At 36.2% G+C, this 11,798-nt stretch overlaps 3 protein-coding genes and 1 non-coding gene across 5 annotated transcripts; 2 read left to right on the top strand and 2 right to left on the bottom strand.

The window, feature by feature from the left end:
• Window positions 1-761: 761 nt before the first annotated feature.
• LOC116012102 (autophagy-related protein 101) lies at window positions 762-4,233 on the top strand. Its single transcript, XM_031251569.1, has 7 exons — window positions 762-1,024; window positions 1,142-1,178; window positions 1,923-2,008; window positions 2,282-2,377; window positions 2,745-2,910; window positions 3,034-3,196; window positions 3,832-4,233. Exons 1-7 carry the CDS (start codon window positions 992-994, stop codon window positions 3,905-3,907), a joined length of 657 nt encoding a protein of 218 aa, XP_031107429.1. The 5' UTR covers window positions 762-991; the 3' UTR covers window positions 3,908-4,233.
• Window positions 4,234-4,905: 672 nt separating this feature from the next.
• On the top strand, window positions 4,906-6,633 carry LOC116014333 (methylesterase 10). The gene is made up of 3 exons (XM_031254368.1): window positions 4,906-5,274; window positions 5,900-6,037; window positions 6,128-6,633. Exons 1-3 carry the CDS (start codon window positions 4,906-4,908, stop codon window positions 6,419-6,421), a joined length of 801 nt encoding a protein of 266 aa, XP_031110228.1. The 3' UTR covers window positions 6,422-6,633.
• Window positions 6,634-7,255: 622 nt separating this feature from the next.
• Window positions 7,256-11,393, bottom strand: LOC116012137. Of its 2 annotated transcripts, none has more exons than XM_031251611.1 (11): window positions 11,262-11,393; window positions 11,006-11,149; window positions 10,807-10,896; window positions 10,414-10,500; window positions 9,735-10,334; window positions 9,153-9,629; window positions 8,924-8,985; window positions 8,751-8,850; window positions 8,588-8,667; window positions 8,058-8,387; window positions 7,256-7,938 (listed from the first exon to the last, which is right to left on the bottom strand). In XM_031251611.1, the coding sequence occupies exons 1-11, from the start codon at window positions 11,325-11,327 to the stop codon at window positions 7,902-7,904; spliced, it is 2,073 nt and encodes a 690-aa protein (XP_031107471.1). In that variant the 5' UTR covers window positions 11,328-11,393; the 3' UTR covers window positions 7,256-7,901. The 2 variants fall into 2 exon arrangements, with proteins under 2 accessions (XP_031107471.1, XP_031107472.1); XM_031251612.1 differs by having other exon boundaries at window positions 10,444-10,500.
• On the bottom strand, window positions 7,261-7,421 carry LOC116014533. Its single transcript, XR_004097404.1, has one exon. It is a non-coding gene; the product is annotated as a U1 spliceosomal RNA (small nuclear RNA).
• Window positions 11,394-11,798: the final 405 nt, after the last annotated feature.

Raw genomic sequence — 11,798 nt, 5'->3', positions numbered from 1 at the left:
CTAATCATCCGTTTTTTTTGGAAATCACGTTTCCCGTTTCGCCCGGTCTCTGTATTTATGTTAATATTTTGTGTATTTCAGACAATCATTCTGTGTATTTTAGGCAACCGTTCTATGTATTCTAGGCAACCGTTATGTGTATTCATGTTAGTAACACATGTTGTGATGTATTTGTGCATTTGAATGTTTAGGAGGATGAGTTCTGTGTATTTTGTGTCAATATTCTGTGTATTCATGTTATTAATACAGGTTGTGATGTGTTTGTGCATTCGAATGTTAGGAGGATGAGTTATGTGTATTTTGTGTCAATATTCTGTGTATTCTGGACAAACATTCTGTGTATTCTAGGCAAACGTTCTGTGTATTCTATATAATGATTATGTGTATTATAGATAATGAATTCCCTGGAGTTATTCGCGTCCTCTAACATTTTGTGTCAATATTCTGTGTATTATGGGCAAACATTTTGTGTATTGTAGGCAAACGTTCTGTGTATTATAAATAATGATTATGTGTATTATAGATAATGAATTATCTGGAGTCATTCGCGTCCGCGTCCACTAACACCAAAATGACGTCGTTTTACGTACGTGGTGCACATTGTTATGGTGCAGGGTATAACGATCGAAACATCTTAGTCCGGCGTGGAATGCACCTGATTGGCGCCGGGATTTAGTAAAGTTGGTACGGAGTAACATTTTCATTTTTCCTACCAAAAAATAATTCTAACAGAACTGAACTTATTGAACAAATACTCCGTAATTTTTATTTTTTTTTAAGCAGGAAGTAATAGAAGTAGAATCTGAAGCTGAAAGGGAGACCGAAAGGAATCCTCATCGTTTATGCAACTCCGGACTACATATTTTGCTAAATCGTGGAAGAGAATAAAAAAATCTGTGTTGTTTCTTGACTTCGACGCTAAATCTAACTCGGAGATAGGATTTATCAAAATTCGGCATCGTTGATCGTCTTCATTCTGCACACAATCACTATGAATTGCGTCGATTTTCGGCTCAAAGAACTGGTAAGCCGCCGTCGCCTCCTCCGTTTTGCCAATACGTCGTGCGAATTTCGGTGAAGTTTGTTTTTGAAGTATCGCGTTATGTATATGCGAAGTATAACTGCTCGTTTTTACTTGTAGGACGTGGAGCACTTTGAGATACGAGAGGTTCTGCGATGTGAGTCGCTCGTTTAATTTAGTTTTCTAGTTCTCTTATATCGATTCATCAGCGATTTAGCTTTCATACGGTTGTGATTCGGAATATTTGAATGTCTTAATGTCTAATCAGTTGTTTGACCTGGTTTTATATCCAACCTTATGCTGAGCTGGTAGTTACTGTAATCTCTAGGACTTAAGCTGTGTCTGTTAGTTTTCGTCTGATTTGGAGTCGTTCCAGAACTATGAGATAGGGAAACTTAAGATTTAGTTTTTCTGTTCCTTCCTCTGGTGAGAATCAGTAGAGTTTTGAAGTAGCTTTACTGGTGTAATGCCAATGCCAGCCAATTAGGAACTTACGGTGTGCTAACAGTGATTTTATAACAAGTTGAAGTCTATAGACACTTTAAGATGGTATTGAAGTGAAAATTGGTAAATACCAAAACAGAAGTGAATGGATTTGTATCCACCCTATTCTCTGGCCACAATTAAATGGTATTTGTTCCCTGTTATACATACAGGGATTACTTGGAACATGAAACTTTGATACTGTTTATAACTTTATTTATTTTTGGTACACTCCATGTCACTTAGTGGAAAAAGGCAGGCTTCTTGCTGTTAAGCAGTTGCAACTTTGTGACTTCTTTATTTTGTTCCTCATCAATCTTCAACTACCTTTCATAAACTTTCTACTCAAAGATCTGAACTCTCTATCTTTGACTTGTAGCAAGCAAATCTTATGTAACAGTGTTGAAAATGGATGCAGGCATTTTGCATACAGTTTTATTCCACAGAGCATTAGGCCTGGTGCGGCCAAAGGACATTGACTTGGAGCTTTTTGACATTACTTATGTAAGTAATATCTAGTATCTTGATTCTTGAGTGATTGCTTGCCATTATCTTCAGTAAGGAACTAAGGATCCATATTATGTTTATGTGTATTTTATCTGAGTTTATTCTCCCTTGCTATAAACATATTATTTGAGATTTTTGAAGATGAATGATGTTCAATGTAGTTGCTAAAAAATAATTCTTCATCAGACTTATACTCTTTGAGGAGATTGTTTTGGTTTGGAGTTCCATGTGGCTCATATTTGATCTTCTTTTATTTATAAACTCTTACAGGTTCAATGTGGTGATGTTGAGGTTGAGAAGAAAATAGATGAGAAGATTGAGCACTTCATTGAAAGGGTGGAGAAGCACCCCAACAAGAAGAATGAGGTTTATGCCTAAAACTGCTGTGCATGTAATTTTTATTTTTTCCATTGGTGCTCACAACTGTTTCATGGTGCATATTTCTACTTAGTCATTACAAAGTATATTTTTTTACTAATGACATGGTCATTTCTTTGCTAAGTTTTGCTTATTATTAATAATCACTTCATGTATTTTGCTGGTTCATGTTGTATAATCCTTGTGGGTTGTGAAATGATGTAATAGCTATGACCATTTCTGAAGTTGCTTGTGCATTATGGATTTCATTTGCATTGCAATTTATTTACTATCTAAAACTGGTGATGTTATGCCTTTTTATTGTGGCATTGAGATGCATGCATCTTTTTGATTACTAAGCAATCAAATACTGCAGATCTGTTTATCCTTCTATGAAGTCAAGAACAAGCAGGCAACGTGGTTCTCAAACAAAGTTGAACGTCTCTACTGGGAACAGTGGTACATAAATTTGAATGTTGCTCAGCACCCAAAAGCACATTCTAGCAAATCTCATCACTCCAAAGCAGTAGTTGATCCTGGAGGTATTACCTTTGGGCTTTATTATTGCTTTATTGACTTACTGAATTACAACATAGAGATTACTAATGGAATTATTGGAGTGTGTAGAGGGATTTATACTCTTCTTATATCTGCAACTATTACAGAGAGTGCATCTGAGGAGAGGAATGCTCGGCGAGCAGCACTAGAATTGTCTCTTCGTGAAGTTCTGTTTCAGATAATCAAATTTGTAAATGAAAAAAAGGACCATGTTCCCTCGGTACCAAATCTTGAGGGTGTCTCATTTCCCTATGAGATCACTATCTCAAGGTAACATTTTTTCTTTCTGCTTGATTATCCATTTATGTATAAGTTTATGTATATTTCATGTATAGTCTTTTCTTTTGTTTTCTTTTTTCTTTTTGTTTGTTGTGTCTACAAATAATTGTTCCTAATCAATATATTAGTAGTTTGCTGTTGTCATCATAATTTTTCATAATCAATATGCTACCCTTAAGATATATGTTGTCGTAGTCTGGATATTTTTCCCTATGATATGGATGTGTGAATAGCAAGAGCTGTGTATGTCTGGTCAGCTGAGATAAATTGGCTATGCCAATTGACATTAACAATATTCATGGTCTTCTGCAGCTTGATATAACTGATTAATTCCAATTTGCTTTAACTTCTGCCTTGTGGTTGTGGGGAGGGTTTTAGTGGATTATGTTTGATAACATGTAGAGCTCTAAATACTTATCAGTTGTGGATTCTAATTGCTAATTGAGTAGGGGCAGTATCTTTGTCATCAGCAACTGTAACTAACCAAAGGCCATAGTTGTGAGGAATTTAATGGAAGGAGGCTCTTTAGTAATAGCAAAATTTCACTTCTTTTTTCTTGTTAAATATAACAAAACTTTTCTGAAACTAAATATGAAGCTGCTAAATCATGTATTGCCTTATTTTAGTTCATCAGATTCCGCATTTGGGATGGAAATGTTCAAGAGGATGCTCCAGACTGGGCACCCAAGCATTCTCAGTTGAGAAGCTATGCCCATTATCTCATTGGTTCATAAGGTAAAATTGTTGCAGTTTGGGCTGAAGTTGGTGAGGTGGCTTTCTGTGGTTGAACAGTAGAGAGTAACATTAGTCAATATTTATTGTACATACAGTATGTATTTATCTACCAATGGAGATCTCTTTTTCATGCTTCTCGTTTCTATCTACCACTATACTATATGAGGGTACCCCTTAATATTGAGGGAGCATTTTTCACTTGAACCATGGACTTAATAGATGCCTTTAGGGTTCATCTATGTACAATACTACATTTAAACTATTACTTAGAAACTCAATATCGTTGGTTAATACTTTTGTTTTGCCCATGTTTTTAGTTCTTGTTAATATGGAAGTAAAAGTATATGCATGGTTTTAAAAAAATAATTCTGATCCTAATGATGCGCAATTTCACGCGCATCATGATTAATAATTAGGTTTTAATTTTTAAAGTAACTTTTTCTCTATGTGAATGATATTATCGTATTAATTAACTTAAATCACATTGTTAAAGAATTAGAAAAGATCAGGTCTAAAAATGTGATGTGATCCCATCATTGATTGGGGCGTGTTATCAGTTCAATTCATTGTTGGTGGCAGTCCAATTGTCAATTGCACTGCACTACTTGTGGTTCATAAAATTCGTCAGCCACGCAAGGCAATTGAAAACACAATACATGTCGTTTTCTTACAATATTTTGTTGTTTTTATGCAACCAACCATCGTATCCCCGTATTGATCAGTTGTGGTACAAGTCTGGATGATACGAAAAACTACAAAGGTGGAGGCATTTAGTTCTCCGAAATGGATAAGGGTTCTTACTATTTTTGTACTGGAGATTGGTGAAAAATCGCTCTTACACAGAAAACTATTCGTGAGATGTAGACTTAAGCCTCCAAATACGTATACACATGCCTACATGCTAACGACATTATAAAGTCGGCATTTAAATTAAAGAGATAACTTGACTTAAACAAATTAAAACAATGGAGGGAAATAATAAGAAGCATATTGTTCTTGTCCATGGTATTTGCCATGGAGCTTGGTGCTGGTATAAGGTTGTAACGCTGCTCAGACTTGCCGGCCACCGGGTGACGGCGTTGGACCTCGGAGCATGCGGTGTCAATCCGCGGCAGCTTAAGGAGATCGCGACGGTGGCAGATTACGTGCAGCCGTTGATGGAGTTGTTGGGCAGGCTTCCCCGGGATGAGAAGGTGGTTTTGGTTGGCCATAGTTATGGCGGCCTTCCTATTTCTCTTGCCATGCAAAGTTTTCCCAACAAGATCTTGGTTGCCGTCTTCCTTGCTGCCTACATGCCCAATCACTACGCCCCTCCTGCCACTCTCATTCAAGAGGTGATCCATTCTTCTTAATCTCCTTTCACACTCCATTTTTCCTTGCTCAATTGACACTAGTATCATTCGTATCGAATATGTGAGATAAGTGTTGACAATACCTGATACAATTATGTATATAATATTAAGAGTTGATAATATTTAGGGTGTGTTTGGCTTGAGACTTTTGCATCCTACTATAGGTTTTGATACACATTACCATGTTTATTTACCCCTTTTGTTATCTTGCCATTAAATTCAAATCTTTTAATAATTACAAAACCATTACCATTTTACTCATTACTTTGGAAAAATTAAGTCAAAAATAAGGAAGATTTATTTATTTATTTAGATTGTAATTCCTATTTACTATCAAACAAAGTCACTCATCCTACTTAAGCGCATTACCATTGTCAAGTATTTGTTTTCAATTACCATTTCGATTTCAATATTTGAACCAAACACACCCTTAGTACAACTCAAAAAGCATATATATGTGTGTGTGTGTGTGTGGGGCATATAGAAGATTTTAATAATGATAAGTAATATAATAAGTTGAGAGGTAATAACTTTATTGATTGTATCAAACATGCTCGGTACAAAATTGGGAGGAGAGAGTAATTGATGGTTTTTCAATTTTCGTTAGTATTTTAGAAGGACTAGAATGGAAACTCTAATGGATTGTCAATTGACTTTTGACAAAGGACTGGAAAATCCACCAACTTCTGTTATTTTCGGTTCCAATTTCATGGAAGCCATGGTTTACACACACAGCAAACCAGAGGTACAATACTTTTATTTAACCTCACAGCCTTCAATTATAAACAATTCTGGGATCAAGAAACTGGAGATTTAGTTCACTGATGAAATGCAGGACTTGGAGCTAGGAAGAATGTTAATCAGGCCAGGAGCTCTTTTTGTAGAGGAAATGGCAAAGGAAAATTTGCTGACAGAAGACAAATATGGTACAGTGAAAAGGGTTTATATTATCTGCGAAGATGACCAAGTTATGGACCAAGAATTTCAGATACATAACATACAAAACAGCCCTCCTTGTGAAGTGAAATCCATGGCTGCAACTGGGCATATGGCCATGCTATCAAAACCTGAGGAGCTCTGCTTTAGCCTGCAGGAAATCATTGCTGATGCTAACATGGAATGGAAGTGATACTGCCACTGTTTGAGTTTTCATGAAATTGTTGTCATCATCAAAAGACTGAAACGCAGAGAAGATGGCCATTAACTCTGTTAAAACAACCTCTCCCTGAGGACAAAATAGAATGACAACCTGAACTAAGTTGGTTAGCTTGGTTTGGTAACCGGTTCAATTCTGAGGGAATAATCTAAATCAAATCAATGAGTTATGAACAATTTAAGTTACTTTTAGTCTTTTTCCAATTAAAATTACAAAGACTATAAGAATATATTTGGTTTATCGAATAGGTTAGAGGAGGAATGAATTATTCTCGAAAATAAATCTATTTTGCATTTGATAAATTATTTTATTTGTGAAAATAGTATTTGAGGGAAGATCTTATTCCCCCTTGGAAGGGGCTGAATTCTCATAATTAGCATAATTTGGTAATATATCATTTATCTTTATTTATTTTTGTTATTTATAAATCTCATAATTAGCATAATTGGGTAATGCATAATGTATTTATTAAAATAACAAAGAAAAATAATTATTTATTCTTTAGAACCCTAGTATTAGGCTAATCTCTATTTGCTAATTCTATAGAATGAAGGATAAATTTGTGTTCCAAATATTTATTGTATTTCTATTCTTTAACCTAACCAAACACTACAATATATTTTCTGAATAACCAAGTAACAATTGTATAATCTATAATAATATATAATATAAAGCTGATAAAAAAATATTAAACTTGATTTGGGTTCTGAATAACCAAGTAACAATTAAATAATCTATAATAATATAATATATATGATATATATATATATATATAATATAAAGCTGATTAAAAAATATTAAACTTGATTTGGGTGGGGGCTGCGCGAACGCAAGCCCCCTCTACCACAAATTATGACGTAGGCTCCACCTATAAGGTAGACCTTAGCCTAATGCCCCTCCAAAGTGCAATGGAGGTCACTAGCCTAAGCCATGAGCCTAGTTGATCGCTCATTGACTCCGTCCAGGTAAGTATGTTTTACGTCGTTCCTGGGCCCCCTTTTATTAGGCGCTGCTGAGCTCCTGCTTCCCTTTTGTTTCGATGTGGGATATATGGAACAAGAATAGCTTCTTCTTTGCTCCCTTCTTCTCATTTCTGGTCCCATTTCCTATAGTTCTTTTTCGTTTTCTTGCTTAGGCTTACAATGGAAAAATGAATTAGCACATAGCTATACATATGAAAATCCCATAAACTTAGTTTAATCCTCCCTAAGTGCTTGTCTAGCTGTAGAAAAACTAAAACAATTTTCTGCGAATGTCAACTAAATATCAGAAACTGAGCTATCAGGCAGAGACATTCATCTTAGCCATTTCTTCAACCAAGTATTTGGATTCAGCTGCAAACACGACAGGAGAACAGCTCTCCAGTCTTATCCTTCGAGTTTTGTGATTCTTGTATTCTTGAGCTGTGTTGCTTACTCGGAAAAGGTGAGGAACCTATGTGGCTTCTTACGGCCTACTGCTTTTGGCAGAGCTCCTGAAACGTTGACAAGCTGCAATAAACATGTAAAACTTGATCCTCGCGTTGGCTTTATAAGATTGATTCAGAGATGAATGGAATGCGTAAGAAATGTAACACCAAAACAGGAATGGTAAAGGAGAAATTACACACCGCTGGAGAAGCACTTTGGGGTTATATGGAAAAAGGTTCTTGTGATGAAGGTTTTCGATAGATGTTTTCAGTTCCAACAAACAATTAGTAGCATGCTGAAATGGTTGCCTCTCAGTTCTGCAGTCAATGACACCAGATGCTTTTCCTTTCTTCTGATCTCGTTCAACCGGTGAGCAACGCCCATCTGTCACTGGTGTGGACACCTCCACTTTAAAATTCAGATGATCTAATGAAACTTTTCTTCTCTTTTGGCATAATTGGATTTCTTTCTTTCCACTCCACGCAAAATTTGTAAATAAGCTCCACGACTTAAATACCATGCGCAAGCACCTATGAGTATTCAAGTAAAAAATGTGAACACATCATGTAGATTTTGTTGTCAATTATTCTCTAAATTAGTAGGTCTATTACCAAGTAACCACAACAAGAATACAGTTTTTGAACTTGTCCAAACAGCTTTCATGCAGTTTCAAATTTGTATCACCAAGAGTAAAAATATAAGAGTGAAAGATCAGTACAACTGTACATACCTCAAGAAATATTCAGCAGAACTAGCTCCTGTATCTTTTGAGATGAGATAATCAAGAAGCACTTGATGATCATAGTGTATCTGTTAGCAGTGCAAACATCAGAACGGAAGAGAGTACTTGCAAATCTGTATCAATTCTATAGAAACAGTGAAGTAGCACTTACCTCTGCAAGAAAAATGTGAAATAAATGTACAGGGTTAAAAAGGTGCAAAACAATAGAATATGCGTTATCATTTGCGGATGGAGTTCCTTCTTTAACAGACCTACAAACAAGAATAAATGTTCAGTCTGCGCATTCAAACTATAGAAATGTAAAATCGAATGTGCACTACTCACCATTTCTCAGAGCAAAGTGGGACACAAAGCAGTTGCAGGAGCATTTGAAACAAAATATCATCCTACAATTCATAAGTACAAGAAATATCAGAAGATACCAGACCCTAGGTATACAGGAAAACATAATCCAATACAAATCCAGCACCTAGATAGCAAATGTTGTTTTAGAAATCCAAGAAATAAATAATAATCTGAAGACTAAAAGAGCCACTACTGGGGGAAGAATAACCTCATGCATATATAGCTGTAGGAAGGAAAACTGAAAGCTCACGATAGATTCAGCAGATTTCTCATGGTCCAGAAAAACATCATTAAAGAGACGTTGGAGCCACTCATGGAGCTCTTGCAAACCTTTGCTTTGAGTGCAACGCTCTATATCTAAATTCGGGTCAGAGTGAGAATTGAGATCTGTGGATGCACAGTTTTGACCACTTTTCTCCATATTGACCAAGCCAAAGGAACATCTTAGAAAAAGAAAAATCGCCAGCCTATGCAAATGCCTGGATGAGATGTTTTCTTTTGCTGCATCAAAAGTATCTTCCCAGAATGGTGAGCCTTCCAAATATTTATCCTGGTCAGACTCTAATCCAGCTATTGGTATTGGTAGGCACAAGAGATCTTGAAAGTAAAGGTGGATGAGATGCAGCCATGAAAGAAGAACTGAACAATCCAACTGGATTTTGAAACTAAGCCTGATCATGAGTATCTGCATGTTAACATTTTGAGTGGCTAGAAAGATGCAAAATCTTCTGCTTCATTTTCCAGGGGAAAATTTATATTCATAACAGGATTAGTTGAAGAAAATTCATACCAGGAGCTTGTGCTTGTAGTATTTAGAGATATAGACATCAAAATTTTGCAAATTCCCAAGGCACCAACCCAGGAGTCTAGGAAGGATGTTCCTGATCTCACAAATAAGTGGGTGCTTATCTAAATCATCAGTAACGGCTTCAATCGGAATACCTTTCTCAACCAAGGAACACAACAACTGGATGAAATTTCCAAGAAACATAATTGCTGACTTTGATTTTGCAGCTTGGAATTGAAGCAAACCATCGGCAATGGGGTCTCCCAATGCCTTACTTGTTTGACTAACAAAAACCTGATCCAACAAATCCCATGGCATATTTGAAATAAAAGAGTTCGTCAAACCCAAGTACAGTTTGAAAAAGTGATCATCGGCATCTTGTTTCAAGTTCTTTAGTATCCTACGTAAAACTTGAATAATGACAGCCACTGTTAGCCACTTTGCACTTTTATGGTGGGGATTCAATGGTGAAACAGAAGCTGCTGAATTGCAACATGAATTCTTGGCCTCCGCCATTATACATCCAGTAGAAGATGGAAAAGAACTAGCAGCTGCCAACTTCAAGAGAGATAGTAACTGCATAAATTCCTCCGAACTACTTCCCTAAAATGCAAGAAAGTAACTAAGTAAGATGAAGAATTGCAAATGCAATGAACTTAAGTGGCACCATATCATAACATACAGATGCAACTATGAAATCAGAAATAGCCACCAGAATGTTGCCCACTAAGTGTTGCACATATGGATATTCAATAGCAAGCAGGCCCATCTGTGTATAAGAAAAGAAAAGATTAACATTTGCATATGTAATCAAAATGAGATGGTAACAGTGCAAAACCAGAACTACAACATTTTGAAATGCAAATGTTGTCCATGAGAAGGCAAAATTATATACTGAACTTCAAAGCAACCAAAAAGAAAGCCATAAAAATGCTGCTCAAAAATGTCTACCATCTAGATGATGGTGTCCCAAGACATGATGAATATAACTATTTTAATCAATATGTGGAACATGCCAAATGCATTCAACGATGACTTAAAGGCCTTTCATAACTTTATCAGTTAAAAAACTCACCAAGACGCTGATGGCCTTTGCTAAACTATAGTGACATTCAGCTTCTGAACCAGGAACAAGGCCAACGCCAGCAGAATTTCCAGTCACTTCCTGCAAACAAAGTTAGGCACGCATGTTTGAATACACAATTTCTTTCAAAAAATCCAAATTACGAGATATAACGAGAGAGAGAGAGAGAGAGAGAGAGATGAGAACTAACAGTATCGGAATCAGACTCCACGCCGTCGGAATCAGAATCGGATGCGAATTCCACAGTCCACCGCTTGATTTGTGAGCAAACTTGAGAGAGCGCGATTAATAGCTCCTTTACATTTTCCTTATTAAACGAAGTAGGCATAACCTCCTGCAAAACACAATCATTGTTACTATATAAAATACGAGAGAAGTTTCGGAAAGACAGTCGTGCCCGGCGGCGAAAAGCGTAAGAAGAAAACTGCCTGCGCCGACGAACTTACAACATACGGACGGAGAGAATCGTCGATTAGACTACAGAGCCTCAAGTGTACTTCCCGGCCACTCATTCTTCGGTTAACCTTAGAGCAAGCGCGGCCGTTAATGTTTCCGGCGATGACAGGGCGACTGTCGGAGTGGCAAATCCGGAAAATAAACGAATACTCATATTTTGGACAGTATTAAAATAATACGTAGTATAATCAGATACGAGTATATCATACGGGATTAAATACTCATTTCAAAATAATAATAATAAATTATTTATAATTAATAAACTTATAATTTTTTATAGAGTTAATACCAGGTCCTCTGATTATTAGAATAGTACTCTTTTTAGTCATTGATTTTAAATTCGACGAAGATTTAACCTATATTTAACATAAGAGGACTATTATTTGTGGTAAAAAATGAAGGTCAAAGTACCATTTATGATCGAATTGAAAGTCAATGACTAAAAGGAGTATTAGCCCAATAGTCAGAGGACCATTTGTGGTCTAGTGGCACTCGGTTGTACTCCTATATGGAAGGAAGTGGGTTCG

Source organism: Ipomoea triloba, chromosome 3 (assembly GCF_003576645.1).
Source record: "Ipomoea triloba cultivar NCNSP0323 chromosome 3, ASM357664v1".
Lineage (NCBI taxonomy): Eukaryota > Viridiplantae > Streptophyta > Magnoliopsida > Solanales > Convolvulaceae > Ipomoea > Ipomoea triloba.
The sequence above is the reverse complement of the archived record's forward strand: the minus strand, read 5'-3'. Positions and strand labels throughout refer to the sequence as shown.